The sequence below is a fragment of the Calonectris borealis genome, chromosome 1, assembly GCF_964195595.1.
Source record: "Calonectris borealis chromosome 1, bCalBor7.hap1.2, whole genome shotgun sequence".
NCBI classification, from domain to species: domain Eukaryota; kingdom Metazoa; phylum Chordata; class Aves; order Procellariiformes; family Procellariidae; genus Calonectris; species Calonectris borealis.
In genome coordinates this window covers 72,465,187-72,482,773 of record NC_134312.1, presented here as the reverse complement: position 1 = coordinate 72,482,773, position 17,587 = coordinate 72,465,187, and the positions used below count along the sequence as shown (strand labels likewise).

Here is a 17,587-nt window from a genome sequence, read left to right as displayed (position 1 = left end):
CACCACATTGGCAGAAATCCCAGCAGTCAGGGCTGTGGAGCTTTGCTTCCAGCCAGCGTTTGCCTCAAGCTTCACAAGAGTTTTCTCCCTCTCTCACACGCACACAGAAGCGTACTGAAGATTGCTCTGAACTGCCAACCAAAGTGTATGTCAGGTTTAATGAAAGTGTAATTCATTATAATAAGAGCCAGTGTAACATAAACATATGCAGGAAAAACAGGCTTAGCGCAGCACCACAACAGACGCTAGTTTTGATCCAGTACAACAAAACACTTGCAGACCACAGGGAAAAAGTGCCTGCAATTCCTTAAGTAACAGCAAAACATAATGTGCACCAGGTAAAATTTGGACCTGTAAAAGTCTACCGAATAGTGGCTACAAGTAGACTTCTCTGTTGGAAAAGTTCACAACGTACCTGCCTGCCACTTCAGGCGGTTTTGGAAGTGTCCCTCAGTTCCAGGTACTGCAGGACATGTGTACCGAGAAAGGGAAGAGAAAAAGAACCTGTGCAACCCCCTGACACAGCAGGAAGAGGAAATACTGGTACAGGTTCCAAAATAATTTTAGAATGCACATCAATTCAGATATCTTTTTTTCCAAAGGGGGGAGGGATCGGGAAAAAAATGCATCACTATACTTATAAAATAATGCAGGAACCACCTACACAAAAAGTTACGATCGATCAGTATTTCCTTTGTTTTTCACCACCCTTTACATATTGTAGATACCAAAAATTAAAAACTACAGAAGAATTCACTTCACAGGAATAACATCTTCAAGTATATATTAGCTTTATCTGCTATTATTAACCCCATCACCAATTAAGGCCAAAGTTTGGGAAGAAATATTACCACTTTCAAAACCAAGGATCCAAAACTGGGGAGTTTTACTTACTAATTTATTAACAGATATCAAAAAGCTTGAGCATCTTCTGTGTCTTTCTCATGGATTTCAACATTTCATGTAATAACTTACATATAGATGTTTTTGTATTTTTTAATAATTATCCATTAATTCTTACAAGTGTTTAAAAACTTGGTCATAGTTTTAAAAAAAAAAAAAAAAAATCTGTAAGTTCCCTCATGGTTTCAAGTCTATCTTAGTAAAACTAAAGTATTCAAGGTACTCCCCAATTTAGAAACACACTTCAGGAAAGAGAGAGCTCAAAACATCAACCACAAACATCACACTCCAAGAGAGACTTTCTAAGCACAGTAATTCCTAGCGTTCACATCTGATATTCTACCCGCCAGACTAACTTTGAAACAGGTTCATAAACCAGGGGTAATAGGCCTTGCCAGACCCGCACACGAGTCAGACAACATGTTTGCGCAGGGTGAACTTTTGCCACCCTTCCCTCTGGGAGAAATTCCACCAAGTTCGCTCCTAGGAAATCAGCTCCCACCCCTACTCCTTCTACTGACTTTCCTCTGCCACCACTCCTTTCTGCCTGGTTTAGTCTCCACTCCTCCCCCTTCTGCAAATACTCCCACCCTTTTAGCCTTCTCCTTCAGTATGTCACTACCTCCATCCTCCTCCCTCCACATCCCCCCTTAAGCTGCTTTTTGGAGGCAGTCCCACCTCTCCTCCTCTGACCCACACCTGTTTCTTCCTGGGTCTAGAACCCTTCCACCTCCACACCTGGCTTTGGCACTGCACCCACGGGACTGTTTCCTCTCCTGCTGTAGCCCCTTGCATAGCTAGTCCCTTTCACGACTCCCCCACAGCAAGATTCCCAGATAAATGCCCTTTTTGTTTCTCTCTACCTCCTTGGATTTTCTCCCCACCGAGCGAAAGCCTGCGCTTCTCCTGGGGCTCCCGGGCGACACAATTTCATCCTTCCCAGGGCGAGACCTGCAGCAGAAGCCGTAACACTGCGAGACGCGTTCGCCGAGCGGCAGCACTGTGAAGTGCCAGAGCAAGACGCTCCCCACACAACCTATTTTTGGTTCTTGAAATATTTCGGTGGAATAAAGAAGTAAATGTTAAAATAGATAATGAATTTGCAGGCATTCCTAAAGAGTTCTCCTTTTCTGAACAGCTTTGCTCACTACAACGGTAAAAGGCACAGGTTAGTTCACTGTAACATTATGGCCCAGTTCACCCATCTAGCCATATGCCACTATTTGACCTAGAGGTCTTACCATGAAAGAATGAACTGAATGAAGGCCAAGAATAAACATTAGTCTTTCCTTCATTTTAGTAAAATAAAGGTTAGCGGTAACAAGAGAGGAACTGAATTTCTGGGAGGAACACTGTGATTCTTACTGTTGGAAGAAAACAATCTGATCTGTTCTTGTGTTTTTCAAATCCCTTTTTTCCTCTCAAGAAAGGGCTTCTCTGCAAACATGACTAGCTGTTCTTTGATTTTTCAGGAGAACTTCTCAGCTGAACGGGAGAGGATCTTTAGAATGCACATAAAAGACAAAGGTTCAAACAAAAGCTGAATTCTCAATGAGCGCAGGTTTACTTTAGTAAACAACAGAAACTCAAGGCTGAAAAAGATCTTATCCCTTTTAATCTCTTAACAAATTTTTCTTACCTTCCCAACTTCAAGTTACATGCCTACAATAAGCAAACCTGCATTGATAAAAGTCTCTATAAAAGCATGCAAAACCTCTATTTGATGCAACAGTGAACTCACTTTGGCTTTGGCCTGGGCTTGCCCAGGCCTTGCTTCAGCAAGAGACAGGCAAAAATTGTTCTGATAAATACAGAAAAAGATAAACTTCAACACAAAACTCTAAAAATTAAACTTTAGCCTTCTTAATTAAGTTTTTAAGAACTTTTTCAGCCAGCTTTTGTACTGTCCCAGAAGTACCGGTCCTACAGCAGAGTTAAGAAATATTAAATTCTAACAGCCAAACAGCTTATCCAAGAATGAGTCTGTAGAAGCCAGACTAGTTAGACTGATGCAAAATTCCTCAAATATCAACCTTGGATTGATTTTTAAAACAACTTTATTTGGTAAACTAATAACCTAAATAATATAAATCTGGTTAAAAAAAAAATCAATACAAAAATCCTAACGTGTTCAGAACTACTGAAATGAAAAAGGGAAAAAGGCAAGTAAGCAAATGCCTGAGTTTAGATAGTCAGGTGGTTTTAACCAGCAATAAGTGTTTCTTAAACATATGCATATGAATAAATATACACACATACATATACACACACGGAGAAAGACATATTTATATAATTTTATGGGACTCAAAACCAGTACCTTGGTGCCTAATGACTATGCAGTCATCACAAGGTACTAAAAACATCAAGTTGAAAATTCTCATTAATCTTAATAGGTGAGAAGTCTGAAGCTCGTGACCAGGTATGTCTTCTCTATTGACAACTATCATACTGGGATTGTCACATGGGTCCATTTCCTTATGCATTTATAAATAATGTAAGTAACTTAAGCTTCCCATACTACTATCCAACTTAAATCAGTTTTGGGGATAAAGCCCTCAACTTTCCAGAGCTCAATGACTGCTCAATACACTAAGTATAAATAAGTAGTCCAGTGAAGTATTCCAAGCAAAACAAAAGAAAATCCCAAATTTTTGAGCATGCTGTGTCATCATTTTCTAACTGAGGAATTTTCCCACATCTTGTTTTACTTCATAATACAGAAAATTCAATAGTTAACTGATAATAAACGAATTATTAAAGGTTATATTTGAATGTGTCGATTCTACAGTCATACAGCCCTATATTCCAGGTAAAAGTTTAGTTATTGTATAAATAAAGATTACACCCAAACCAAGCATTATTTCAGAAAAGTTTACTAATACAATTCCCATCAAGTGATGCGGAAGAGCTATTTGTGCACATTTCTAACATTAAGTAAACAAAACCAGACCTTCTTACTCCCAAAGAGACAAAACACTAACAATGTAACCACATCTCATGAGAACATATACAATATATTATGGAATTGCATTTTTTTTTTTCTCCAAATAACAAACAACACCTTTTGTCATTTGCATTTGCAAGGGATGGGAAGGATGTGGGGGAAGGATTCTGTCATTACCAAGTATGAGAATTCTAGTACTAATCCAAAAAACCTGCAAAAAAGGTCAAAATCCTACCTAGCATCAACTTACTAATACAACTCTACACAAAACCAAAACCACCTTATGCAATGGAAACAACTCCATATCTATCCGCGTTCCAAAATACCTTTCCTTTTTAATGCTAGAACAAATTCAATGTCATGGGAAAAAAAAGAGTGTGTAAAATAGTCACCACTTGGTATTTACTTATTCTGAAAACGAATGTACACATCCCAAGAAAAATACAGTGTTCTTTAAAAATAGTCACATTTCAACGCAGTCTGTATCCTGAGTCATTTGTTTGAAATGCCAGTCCAAGGAACGTTAAGATTTAGCTGACGATTATCTCCTCGACATTATCCCAATTTGATTATACAGTGTTTACTACATCAAAGCCAGAAAAAGCACAGTAATAGATTCAGCGACACACCCACTTGGAACAGTGAAGACCTATTATTAAAGAACCATAAGAATAATTTTCAAAAGGTTTTTATTTTCAAACATAGTCTAGCCATAGGTCTTACCATAAAGCAAGGTTGTTAAATATTTTTATTCAACCCACATATTTGAAGCTGTGCCTCAGAAGTTAGGTGAAATTATTTATGTGATCAGGAAACTTGACTATCCTTCTTGTCTAACTCTTATTGGACACCTTACATAAATCCAACAGCCAAGTTTCACACAGCTGAATGCATCAACATTCATTCCCTCATAACTTTGTAACTCATTGCGGACCATAAAATAACGTATTTCTTTTAGACCTGACCATGAACAAGTTTTCAATATTTTTAGTTTTAACCTAGTTTTATTATGCTGTGATCAACATAATAAACATTAATATCTAGCAAATCAGTAGTACACTCAAATGAGCAGGTTACAATTAAAAATCCACGTGTGGGGGTGCCTGTATAGCACAACGTCACAACAACCTGTGCAACCACTCATGTGGGAGCACCACAGAAGTTTAGATTCAGACAACTAGAATTATTATAATCAACATATCATCCAGAGTTACATTCCCTAGGATTATAAGATAGTGATTATAATGTTGTCACCCTGTCTACGTTAGCTCTCACATCTTCCCTAGCACTGGTAGTGCTGAATGCTAGACAGCTTTAAAAGGAGAAGCTATCATTGGGCAGAAGTTTAAATTCAGCCTGAGAGGCTACACAACAAACACGTATTTAACTAAGGATGCCAAACTGGTCATACCGTGTGAACCTTTCAGCAAGCTTGACAGCACTATCGCTGCTACCCTCCTACATATATCACATCACAGAGAACTGTTCTTTGTGCAACATGTTTTCAAAGATGCAGTACAACTTTTAAATATAAGCAGAGCTATTTAGTGTTGGCTATCAGCAAAACAATCAGCTTAATGTACACCCTAACAGTTATGATAACACCTTGAACACAAGATCTTATAAGGACAAGAGTGCACAAACAACCTACCACTTGGTAAGTTTGTGCATAAGTGCACCAGTCACTCTACAATAGCTGTCCACACACTTTTTTGTATTCTAAGAAAAGCCAAGTTGTTAATTTCCAGTTACTATAGCTAACACATTGTTCATAGGTTTATTTTATGAGAACAAGTTCCATCTGAAAGTCTAGAAGAATTTCTTTTTATATTATACACACACAAATACAGCTTTCTTTAATTTTCACTTGTCTTCATTTAATAATCTGAACAGGACACCAGAGGTGAAATCCTCAGTACATTCCTGTCCTCAGTCTGGTGTAGTTCTTGTCAACTGCTGTACAACACTAGTGTAATGTAAATTACAAGAAGGCAGAATAGAACAGTAAAACAAATATGTCACCTATTAACAAGAAGACCCCTTCTAGAGAGCCCGGCACCAGCTCTGACCAGATTTTTGGAGCATTATCCTTCAGTATATTTTTTTTATTTTTGTTTAGGATCAAATCAAACACGTTTCTATATAAAATAAACCATGCAACACATATGTAACACCCATCTCACAATGTCTACAATGCAACTTACACAGAGCAGCTACCTTTTGCTCAACACTGACACAAAAAAACCTATCTGCAGCCTATAACCTCTATGACTATTAGCAACCTTCACTCATACAAGTTATCCCACTGATGATACTATTCATTTAAAGATGGCAAACCAAACATACAGTGTAGTGAGTAAAACTCCTAAATGAATCGACAAAAGCCTGCAAATTGTTCAATTACAGAAAAAGCAGCATATTAACCGGACAAATACACATGGATGCCACTTTGAAATTTTCCAGATAAGGATGGTCTGACTATCTGGAGATGAAAAGCTTGTAAGAAGTTTGTACAGTTCTGATCAACACGACCTCTGGAGTTGTACAGAGCAGCTCTACTTCCATGCCCCTGATTCAAAAAGACAATACATACAGCAAGTCTACCACAGTGGACACACGCCTCAAAACATACTAAAACCTGAATAAAAAAATAATGAAAATCAATGCTAGAAGCAGAAACCAGAGGTCTGCAAAGAAGACAGCCACATTAAACCTTCAGAGTGGCTTTAAACAACATAATTACTAGAGAATATGGCTGAATCAAGACTCTTCTCCCAGTGACGAGGTAAGATCTTGCCTTCCTGAAAGCATTTGTGGCATAACAGGGTATACACACAAGTGTCAAACAAACAGACAAACTCAAGGTATTCTTGATTTGCAAGGACATCTGTTGCTAGACGGTCAGTCACAGCAGAAATTTCATTTGAATCTGCATCCTTAAGCAGCTTTAATTAAAAGTATTAACAGAAAAACTCAAGAAATCGTTTTAGCTGTGCAGAATTCAGTAAACAAAAGGACTACATATACTATGACAAGCTTGAATACTCCTTTTAGATTTATAGCATAACATTTAAATTCAGTTTGGAATACATTCAAGATTACAGCAACATTTAGACAAACTAATTGAAAATTATAGTACTGTGACAGAAAAACATTCAACTTACTTTACATAATATCTTGCACCTTCAAAAGTATAAGCTTCCTCCCAACCTGTGGGTAAGTCTGGAAAACAAGTAGCAAAACATTCCAATTAACTTTTCAAATGATGCTAGCCATACTGGTCTACTCCCTAAAACTAAGGTGTTAAAATATTGTGTGTCTGATTCCATATGTCGAAAGCTTTAGTCCTATAAACAAATATTTTAGAATTGACTCACAATACTGTCTCAGTTTAAATTTGGTAATCCAAGAGAAGCTACATGCATGAAAATCTGATTTGGATTTCTCATTCTCAAATAGTAACAATAAGGGTTTAAGTGTGCCCTTACTTAACAACGTTCCTTCCTTTGACCAGTAACTAGAACTCACGGTCATCGCCCGATCTTTCTGCCTTGAATTTCAGTAGCATCAAATTACTTAAGAGGCAGAGATCTAAACAAAAATCAATTTACCGAGTTTGCGTTACATGCAAGTTACAAGCATCTTAACAGGTATGATATCAACTACACCACAGAGCATTAGCATTATATTAGCATAATTCCACCACTGTTGCGACTAACAAGTGTTCCTGCAGCGTTTACGACTCTACTCAATTCTACATGGAAATAATTTTCAATGCAAATCTACTGGAGGAGGTGGGTACATCTTTTCCTTCTCTATCATCACGTTTCAGAATCAGGAGCCCATATATAAAAAAATCCCCATCACTAGTGGTCAATTTTTTCCAAGTAACAGCTTCCTGATGTAATGGAAGCTCTGAAGATGTTGGGCACCTCTATGCAACTCTAGATACACATCATTACCCTTAAAAGTTTGCCCCAGTTAATAAAAACAATAATTGATATGTAGGAATCGCTCATTAAATTATAAAAGCAAGAATGCATTTCCTAATTAAAAGAAAAAATATTCAGTCTGGGTAATGTGCTTTTTTTTCCTCCCAGTTTACTTATTTGCTCTGGCTGGCTTTTTTCTTCACTCCTGTCTTCTCTAGGAAAAAAATCAAGGTGTCTTTCGACAACAGCACAGGGCAAAGTACAGCAAACAGGAAGTCTCTCTAGCAGAAGTATTTATGGCTGCTATAAGAACTTTGCAAAAAATACCTTTCCAGTGCTGAATATCTCAAGGAATAAAAAGCACTTCAGTTCATAATGGAGGACAAAGTTCTCCTCATCATCTAGTTCTCCTCATCATCTCCTCAACATCCCACAGTATTATTTAATAAGGAGTTTTGCAATAATACACACTTCCAAAAGAAGTGTTATTTGCTCAAATATTGTTTCTTAGGAGAAGACATATTTTGAACATGTTTTGACTAGGTTCCAAAACAATGGTCAGGGCAAAACAAGATATGAAACCCAGAATTAATCTGTTTGATTATATCTACGTATGGAGGGATTCATTAACATACACATGAATGAGGAAAACTACAGAAACAGATTTGTTTTGCAGACACTTCAGTATCTGATTGACAAATCATGGTCAGTACATCCAAGGTCATGCCTCACTCTTGTGTTCAGAAACAAGTTTGATTTACCTGATGATAACTCTGCTACGTTACATAAAATATAGATACTCAAAAGCAAACTGCATTTCCTTTAGAAGTCACTTAATGATAGAAACAAATGAGACACTGCGAAAATCAGTGGGAAATCACCATCAGTCAACAGAGACACTGGTAATAGTTTAAAAAAAGAATTAATACTCAGGTAATGTTAGTGTCCAACAAGCAAAGAACTTCACATACATCTGCCCCCACGCATATTGCTGTAGATGAAGGCCAGTTTCTCAATTAATCCGAGTACTGAAAGCAGGGAAAAGAGGAGCCTGATAGCAATCAGTAAGTTCTATTGCCCGACATTAAATGACTTCTTACAAACAACAGTCCTTCATTGCAGATCAAACTGCAGAGTTCTAATAGCCAGAAACCTGTGCTTCTTAAACTATTCCCAACTCAAAAAAAAAAAAAAAAAAAGGCTGCCCACAGTTTTCTAAAAGGCTGTTTCTGATTTCTTAATGCGTAAGTATTAACCAAACATAAAAAGCAAATAATCTGATATAGTCCAATTCACTTGCAGATTTTCCTGCGATTATCCAAGTGATTACATACATAAAAACAACTGCACTTATTATTACACTCCACCACCTCCCAGTGGCATATGCAGCCTGTGTGCAATTCCAGCAGTCAGAGTTTGGCTCTGGGTCTCCAGAGCGTCTGCTGTAAATCTTCCTCCTCCAGCACCTCCTGCTGCTACTTCTCCAGAGTAGAACAAACTGCAGTAGCAAAGACGACCGATTCCACCCTCCTCCCTCCAAGTTATTCCTAATGTTTCAGTCCCTTTTCTTCCTACCTATTCCACATCTCTCAGTCACTTAGAAACCACCCACAGTCTCAACCTAGATAGAAGTGAAGGGAGGAAAAGGGTTTCTAGGTGACTACATTTAGTGGAATCAGCCTCTACATTTCTAGTATACCTATCGTGGTTATGTCTAGGTACTGCTGGAAACAGAAATAAGATGAGTGGTTTAATGCTAAACTAAGAAAGGATGCTATGCAGGTGAATAACCAGGGTAGCCTGTAAGAAGCACAAAAGGAAAAAGGCGGTCTCCAATGGTAACTATACAATATCATAGGGGTGATACAAGGCAACAGAAAGCAAGCAAAGAAAGAGAAATTACACAGACGCGGAGGGAAAACACGGGTGCAAAGGGAAGCGTTTTAAGAAAAAGATGGGGAGCACACTGATGGCAAGCTGGACACGCCAGGTTGCACTATAATGTCATTCTTGCTCAACCTGGGGGCAAACAACTGCGAGAAGTGAGGGGAGCGCGGAAAGCACGGGATGAGGAGTTGTCTCGGGTGGCTGCGGCGGCACCCAGGTGGCTTCTGGGGTCGGGCGGCTTGCGGGCAGCGGGGAGAAGCCAGAGGCGCTGCCCGCGCCCGCGGGGGGGGGAAGGGGCCGCGGGGCTGAGCTCGCCCGGGGGCTGGGGCGGGCGGCGGGAGCCCGGGGGGCGGCCGCGGCAGCCGCGGGGCGACGGGCTCGGCCAGACCCCAGGGAGAGCGGAGCGGAGGAGGGCGGCGCTCGCCGGGTGGCCGGGCGGGGGCGGCCGTGCCGTGGAAGGGCCAGGGGCCCCGGCTGCCCCCGGCCCCCGGGCGGGGCTCCTACCTGCGCTGCGGCGGTGCCCGGTGATCACGGCCTCTCCGGTGAGCGGGTGCAGCCAGGTCGTGCTCTTCGCCTCCTCACTGCGGGGACGGACACACGGACCGAGTCAGGCAGGCGCAGCCCCGCCGCCGCCGCCGCCTTCCCCCCCGCCCGCCCGCCCCTCCCGACCCCCCGCCCGCCCAGCCCAGCCCCGCTCCCCTCCTCGCCGGCCCCCCGCTCACTTGATGAAGAAGACGCGGCCGCCCTGGCTGATCCCGTAACTCCAGCTGCCGGGCAGCGCCCGCAGCCGCTCCGCGCTCAGCTCCGCCGGGGCCGCCATGGCCGAGCCGCCGCCGCCGCCGCCAGCGCAGCCGGGGAGAGCCGAGGGGAGCGGGGAGGGGGGGCGGCGCGGGCACGAGCGAGCGCGTCCCCGCCGCCGCCAACACCTTGGGGAGGGGGAGGGCACAGCGCGAGGGGGAGGGGGTGCAGCGGCACGCCCCACCCCGCCCCGCCCCGTCCCGCGCGGGCCCGCCCCTCCCGCCGCGGGGGCGCGCACGGCGCCCTGGCTGGCTGCCCTGGCTGGCTGCCCGCGGGGGCGCGCCGCCTGCCCCCGCCACGGCCGTTGGGGCGGGGCGGGGCGCGGCGGGGGCGGGGCGGGGCGCGGCGGGGGCGGGCAGCGGGTTCCGGCGGGCGGGGGCGCGGCGGGCGGCCCGCGCTCGGGGAGGGAGCGCGGTGGGGCGGTGTCGCACCCCTCCCGGAAGGGGACCTGGGCGCGGGGAAAAGAGTGCCCGAGCGGCGGTGAGGGCAGCCCCGCAGAGTGGGGAGAGGCGGGCTGCAGCCGGGGCCCGGGTGTGCGGAGGCCCCGGCTGGCAGCGGTCGGGCGGGGGGAGGGGGCCTCGCCCGCACGGCGCGGGCGGGCACAGTCCGGTAACGGTCTGGGGAGCGGGGGCTGAGGCGGTCCTGTGTCGCAGGGACAGAGCCGAGCCAAACGCAAGGCGTCTGATCTCAGCGGGGAAGGGATACCGCGCTTCTTGCCTGGGGCGGTTTCTCCACCGGCCGGGCCCCCCCCACCTCCCGGAACTACAGATGTGCCCCGCACATCCCCGCGGCTTCAGCTGCCAACGTGAGGCAGCACCTCTGGTCATCCCTCGTCGGGTCTTAATTAAAACTTTTGTCGAATTTCCTCCAGGAGTGTACACGCTCTTCTCATACCCTCAACTTTAAGCTTTTTTTTTAATTTCTCGCATAATGGTGTAGTCTTAAGAAGCCGTAAAGGGTAAAGAGATGCTGTATTTTTTCTTCATGTCAACAACCCTGTCTGAACTGTGTGCCTGTCCTCCAAAACAGATGTAGGATATGACATGCATACATGTTTTCAGTGTTTGGGGAGGTGGTAGTAATTCAGGTAAAAGCCATGTCTGCAAAAATTAATGTGTCTATACTTTTTATTTGAATGAATTATCTGATTGTGTGTGCATTTATACGTAGCTATGCACACCTTCGATTTAAATTACAAATTACAAATGTAAATTACTAAAACTGTGTGGTGCCCATGATATTTCTAACAGAATCTTGCAAAAACACTTTCTGAATAGCAAAGCTAGGAAGTCTGATGGTATTCCCCTGTCCACAAAAACACTTGAAATTCACAGCTGACGGTATTCTGCGTAGCAGCTTTGTCCTCTCTCCCACTCTGAACACCTTGGGAAAAACAAAATTTGACAGAACAAGTTGCTATGGGGTGTGGTCCCCTCCACACCATGTGGTCAAAGCCTTAAAGCCCAGTTGCCCCACACGAGATATTCCAGACCAGAGGAGCAGAAAACATGTGAGCAGATCTTAAGTTATCTTTAAGTAACTGGATGTAAGATAAGAATTCCTCCCTGTCCAACAATAGCCTTCATTTCCACTCACCACTGACAGCATCTGAGATTTATAATCTACCAGAAAAAAGATACGCTGGAGAAAACCGAAGTTACTCAATAAACAGTTCTCTTCTCTCCTAAGAGCAAGAGCCCTTGGATGATGAGTAAAAGTGAATAATGGCTCTTCCTCTGAAGGGCTGTGGAAAGCTGCCTGGCAACAGCATGGGGGAAATCGCACGCATTTTGGGCTCCTGAGGTGGTAGCGATCATATCCTGATACTTTTTCATGCAGCCTAACTAAAGCAGAGAGCAAGTGCTCTTGATCTCCAGAACACTGGATACCTTTCACCATGCAGAATCAATTTTCTTCTGTAGCAGAGGAGGACATGCAGCACAGCTAGACTTACATGGGCCCAGATCCATAAGTTCGGTATTTAGGTAGGATTTAGGTGCATAAATCCTGCCTAATCCCAGCGTGTGCTTTGCCAAACACCTTCCTTAGGCAACTAAATTTTGCCAATACCTTGCCTTGCAGCCTTCTTTCTGCTTTGCATATGTTTAGAATTGCTGCCATCTTGGTAAAACCAAGAGCACGGTACCCAAATTATGTCAGAGCCTGGCTGAATTCTCAGGCAAGACATTCCTTCAAGTGCCGCAGAGGCCTGGTAGATCAGCCGCATTCAGGCCACACCTGAGAAGGACTTAGAAGATCAGTTTCTGTGTAACTCACAGCGAACAGGTTGGTGGCAGAGTCATCACCACGAACACTACAGAAAACCTCTTCAGCCTGAAGGATGAAGGGCATTTCAAACCATGTCACTCACCTCCCAGGAAAATGCTTTTGTTCCAAGCTATAAGCTATTCTGAAGCTGAGACTATTCTATGGGTATACTGAAGGTGCTCCCCCTCCCCCTTTGAAGTCACATTACTTTGCAAATATAATTATTGGGCTATAGGGTGGTGACATGACTTGCTGGTCTCATGAATAGGAAGCTCATCCAGGAAGTGATGGAAGATCTTGGTTCTACTCCATTGTTCAGGGACTCTTACGTATTTTATGTTAAACAGGCATCAAATAAAATCCAGTATTCATTCTGGAACACACGGAAAGCACATTGTGACTGTATTTACAGGAACTAATCCTGCAAGATGCCATGCACCATGAACTCACGGTGATTTCTGGGAGCCCAGAGTTTTACCATTTTGTGGAACAGAGCTCATGAACTCCAAACAGTAGGAGGGAAACCACACCTGCATCATTTGTGCAGGCTTTTTCTTTCTGAAGGCTGCTGTTGGTACCATATTTAAAACTTTTGCTTCAAACTTATTACAAACAAATTACACATCAAGTTTTCACAAAGTTCACTAGAAGTATGTCTTTTCTACAGTCGGATGAGTGCTTGAATGCTTTTAAAAGAGGAACTCAAGAACAGTATTTTTAAAAAAGCCACATCACTAAGGGGAGTAAAAATCTCTTTTAAAAGCACTTTATATCACCATAACAACTTGATGCATAATTTAAGATACTACATATTGTACCTTTCACATCATTCTGTTTTACTATAAAAATGAGCTAATGATTCCAAATGTGAAATTGGTCAATCTGCTTCATAAGACTCAGAGAAATCCATCAGGATGCTCCCATCTGGCCAACAGTTTTTTCCCCAGAAGAGTTGAAAACAAACCGTTGAAGTGGTGACCACCACTTACACAACTGTTCTCTGCTTTCTGCATGTATGGCCTGATCTATCTCCTGTCGCTGATGGGAAGTGGATAGAGAATGTGGAGCAAGTTGTTAATCTGTGTGTGAGGCAGAGCCCTCCCACCAGTGTATTGGCCACCCATCACTGGGAGCTTGGGATAAAGTAAAAAGCGCCACTGAGCTTTTTCCTGTGGTTCTCCATTCTGACCCCACCTTTTTTCCTTCCTCTTTCACCTCCCCATGACAGCAGCTTTCCTAGCAACTCCCTCAGGGTCAGGGAGTACTAAGGGAGCAGTAAGTTTATTGATGTTTGAAAAAAATCATTTTGTCTCAATAATGTATTCATAATCAAAATATTTAAAATTCCTGAGGCGAAAGAACCCTGCCCACAAAACAACGAATCCCTTTAAATGGCATTAATTAAAAACCAGCATTAGGAGAACATTCATTGAATAAGACTCAGAGAAATCCACCCACACCTCTCCCAACAGGTATGAGGTGAGACTGAACATATGATGAGCCAAGAAAAAAGACTACATCTAACCATAGCATCTGACAAAGCCAGTAGCCTCTGAAGCAGGGAGCGGACTGCAGTCCCAACGCTCCACCTAAAAACTCTTCACAGAATTGTGTTTGTCAGGGTTGATTCTGTGTATTCTGTCAATATGAATCAAATTGGATGAGGTTATTTCATGGAGTCTGTGACTTTAGATTTTTTATGCTGTTTAACTAGCAAGACAATATAGTGTTTAGCATAGCAAGAAAAGACCTTTGCTGGTGGTGCAGTTTTATGTCACACATTCTCATGAGGAAGCTGCTTCCGAAGGGTGGATTCCTTTTTGCCCCATGCCTAAACATGAGTTTTTCTTGCGTCTGTACCGATAGTGCAGCCCACGGTGAATTAGATCAGTTTGCTGATCTGGTAGAAAATAAATCACAAATCCTCCCAAATAATTAGTTTCCCAACAGATCAATAAGCTGATTCAAATCATCCTGAGGTCACTTGATAACTAGATCCAACACATGGGGCGGGAAGAGAAGAACCACTCCTTTTAGCCTACATTCCTCAATGACAGAGAGGGGAGAAACCAACAAAGACACTGATTGACGTTCTCTGGGGTCAGACTATCTCTGTGTAGATGAAAGAAACAATTAGTCTAGGTCAGAGGAAATAAGAAAGAGGAAAAAAGCTGTCTAACACAGCCTCTGCAGACAGTTCTGTTGGTAGAATGGAGCCTCTCCTTTGCTCTAAATAAAGAGCCTGATAACAGTTCAGGGCTCCTGTCCAGTAGCTCTGAAGGCTGCAGGTTCTTCTAGGGGTCATTGGTACAAGTGGCACAGTAGTCCTCTTCTGGGTTAGTGTAAAGCATCAGTCTGACTGAACAAGCATTGGGTCATTAGCCTCCCTGTCATCAGCACGAGATATCCTAGCAGACTGTTTTCACAGGCTGTGAGATACAGAACTAAAGCCTGCACTTACTCAGGCAGTAGAAACAAAGCGTTTATTTTGCAGTTTAATAAGTTTTGCAATCTGTGCCTGACAGAAAAAGCAGTTTGGCTCATTTCAAAACTTTATTTTTAGCTGCTATTAATGATTTCCATAGCTATGTTGTGTGAAAATGTTGTTACCTTTGGGACAGTGACTCCTTATATGAGGCCGATTTCTTTTAAACATCCTGTCAGACTAATACAAAACAAACTCCAAAGCCAGAGTGTGAGATTTGCTTTTCCCTGGCAGGCAACATCAGAAAAGCAGAAGGGCTTATTACTCTCTAAACCAGCATCATCTTGTCAGAATCATATTGACCATTTGGTGCAATTTTGAACAGAGAACACTCTTTTTGTTTACATTGCTGTCCACATCATGATATCATGATGAGCTTCTTGCCCAGTCTTCCAGCCTGAAATGATGGATGCCATAACCTTCAGGTTTCTTTTACTGATTGTATAATATTCAATACCTCAAAAAAGATTGAGGCCTCAAGATCAAGAGCTGCTTTGCTGGAACATTCTTTTCTTCCTTTTCACACCATTTCACAGTCTTGTTTAGGAAGCCCTCAAGCCTACCATAACAATGGTTATCTCTGACTTTTGCACAACAGTCAAATGACATTTTTTAATCACATTTATTACCAGGATTAGTTTAAAATAATATTAGGAAAGAAAGAATTTGTGAGGGAAGTAGAGTGATCTCAATATCCCACTTGTCCTCTCACTAGCAATTGTTAGCCATAGGTGGCTGAAGCCAAGAAATTTCATCTTTCAAATAACCCTCTCATCAGAAGAAAATCATCCAGAAGAAAATCATATACAGTACAACACAAATAAATTCTCTGTCTTTCAGCTGGCTCCTCTGTTTCCCAGATCTCCTCAGTATCTTGTATACTTCAGCATCTGCTTTTCTTCACACAGTTCTCGTCATTGCTGCTGTCCAACTCATCAAAAACCTGCTGTTTCAAACTCTAGGAGATGCAGAAGCATTCTCTGTTCTGGAAGAAGCAGAAGATGACCTGTGTTTCTCCTAAGAATTGTTTTTGGTCAGTAATTGCTTGAACAGATAAGGAGAAACTTCATGTGGACTGTCTGGAAGGGCTTCACCTGTGGTTTGCATTATGTAAGATATTCAGAGCCCTATGGCTGCAAGGGCTTTCACTTATGTCACCTTTTCTCATATCTTTTATCATCATGTGCGTTTCCCTCCCCCCCCCTTTTTTTTTTTTTCTTAATGGGGCTAGTAAGAATTTGCGTTATCTTTCTATATAATACTATCAACTATATAATGAATTTTAAGCTATGCCCATTAAACTTTCAGCAACTGATAGTCTGTTTTCAGAGTAAGGCAAATAGTGTGTTTCACCCTTGAGATTTTTGTAGACACCCTGGTTGCAATCTTTATGACATTTTCCATAAAACCATTATGTTGTGGATACCTTGGCCGTGAAGTGCTTTAAGTGATACTATTTTTGCAAGACATTTAACATCATAATCAAATCATGGTCCATTTTCTGTAATTACCACAGTTGGTGTAATCAGTCTTTATGGACTAGACATAAGATTACCAGTGTAGCAGTGATATTCTTTAATAATGTTATAGCAGAATAACAAGAAAAGTAATCTGTTTTTAGTCTGTAATTTTCTCAGCATCATAGGCAAATCCAGGCCATCTCTTAACTTGTTGATCTAAAGTTTCCTTGAGTATATTTAGATACAAGCTAGTATCTGTTCCAACACTTGTTATGTTGTTAACAGCACTCACCTTTTATCATCTTAGCATTTTCTTTCTGGCCTGGACTGTTTACTAGAAATTCTATTCTTACTTTGCTATATTTTCGTGTACTTCAGCTTTCCTATGCACATCTTTTTCATTTTATCTTCATGAACTCCTGTTCTTCCATAGTTTCAGCTCTCTCAATGGGAGGTGAGAGAGAGTTTTGTTCTTTCACATTTGTTTCCTTTACATCTGATTTACATTTTATTCACAGTAAGAATATTTTGTTCACTGCATGACATGAGCTTTACCTACTTGTGCTGGATAGGTATATAACTGAAAAAAACGTTATTGAAACTTTACTTGCAAAATTGTGTCCAACTCATATTCATTGTATTTCAGGCAGTGGGATTGGATTTTTCTGACAAAATGAAGGTGTCTCCCAAAGCCACTTTTACAGCAGCAGCGGGCTAGTCAATATAGTCAATGTAGTCTATGGGGCAGTTCTTCTTATTCTGATGTAGGTACCTATATCCGCTCAGTTGAATCACACCTTGAACTGTTCTGACTACATTGACTAGCACTCTGTTAACAACAATGGGATTCTTCCCCAGGCAGAAGTAGAGACCTACATTGTAAAGTGCTGTAGTCAGAGGAGACAAATCC

General features: G+C 42.3%; 1 protein-coding gene across 1 annotated transcript in view; it reads right to left on the bottom strand.

The window, feature by feature from the left end:
• PLEKHA5 (pleckstrin homology domain containing A5) overlaps positions 1–10,645 on the bottom strand; it is a 171,666-nt gene extending 161,021 nt beyond the window's left edge. The window contains exons 1-3 of the mRNA XM_075160173.1: positions 10,389–10,645; positions 10,171–10,247; positions 7,012–7,069 (exon numbers count right to left, since the gene is read on the bottom strand). Of these exons, the coding sequence (XP_075016274.1) occupies positions 7,012–7,069; positions 10,171–10,247; positions 10,389–10,486 (233 nt within the window). The 5' untranslated portion in view covers positions 10,487–10,645. The remainder of the gene's footprint in view (positions 1–7,011; positions 7,070–10,170; positions 10,248–10,388) is intronic.
• Positions 10,646–17,587: the final 6,942 nt, after the last annotated feature.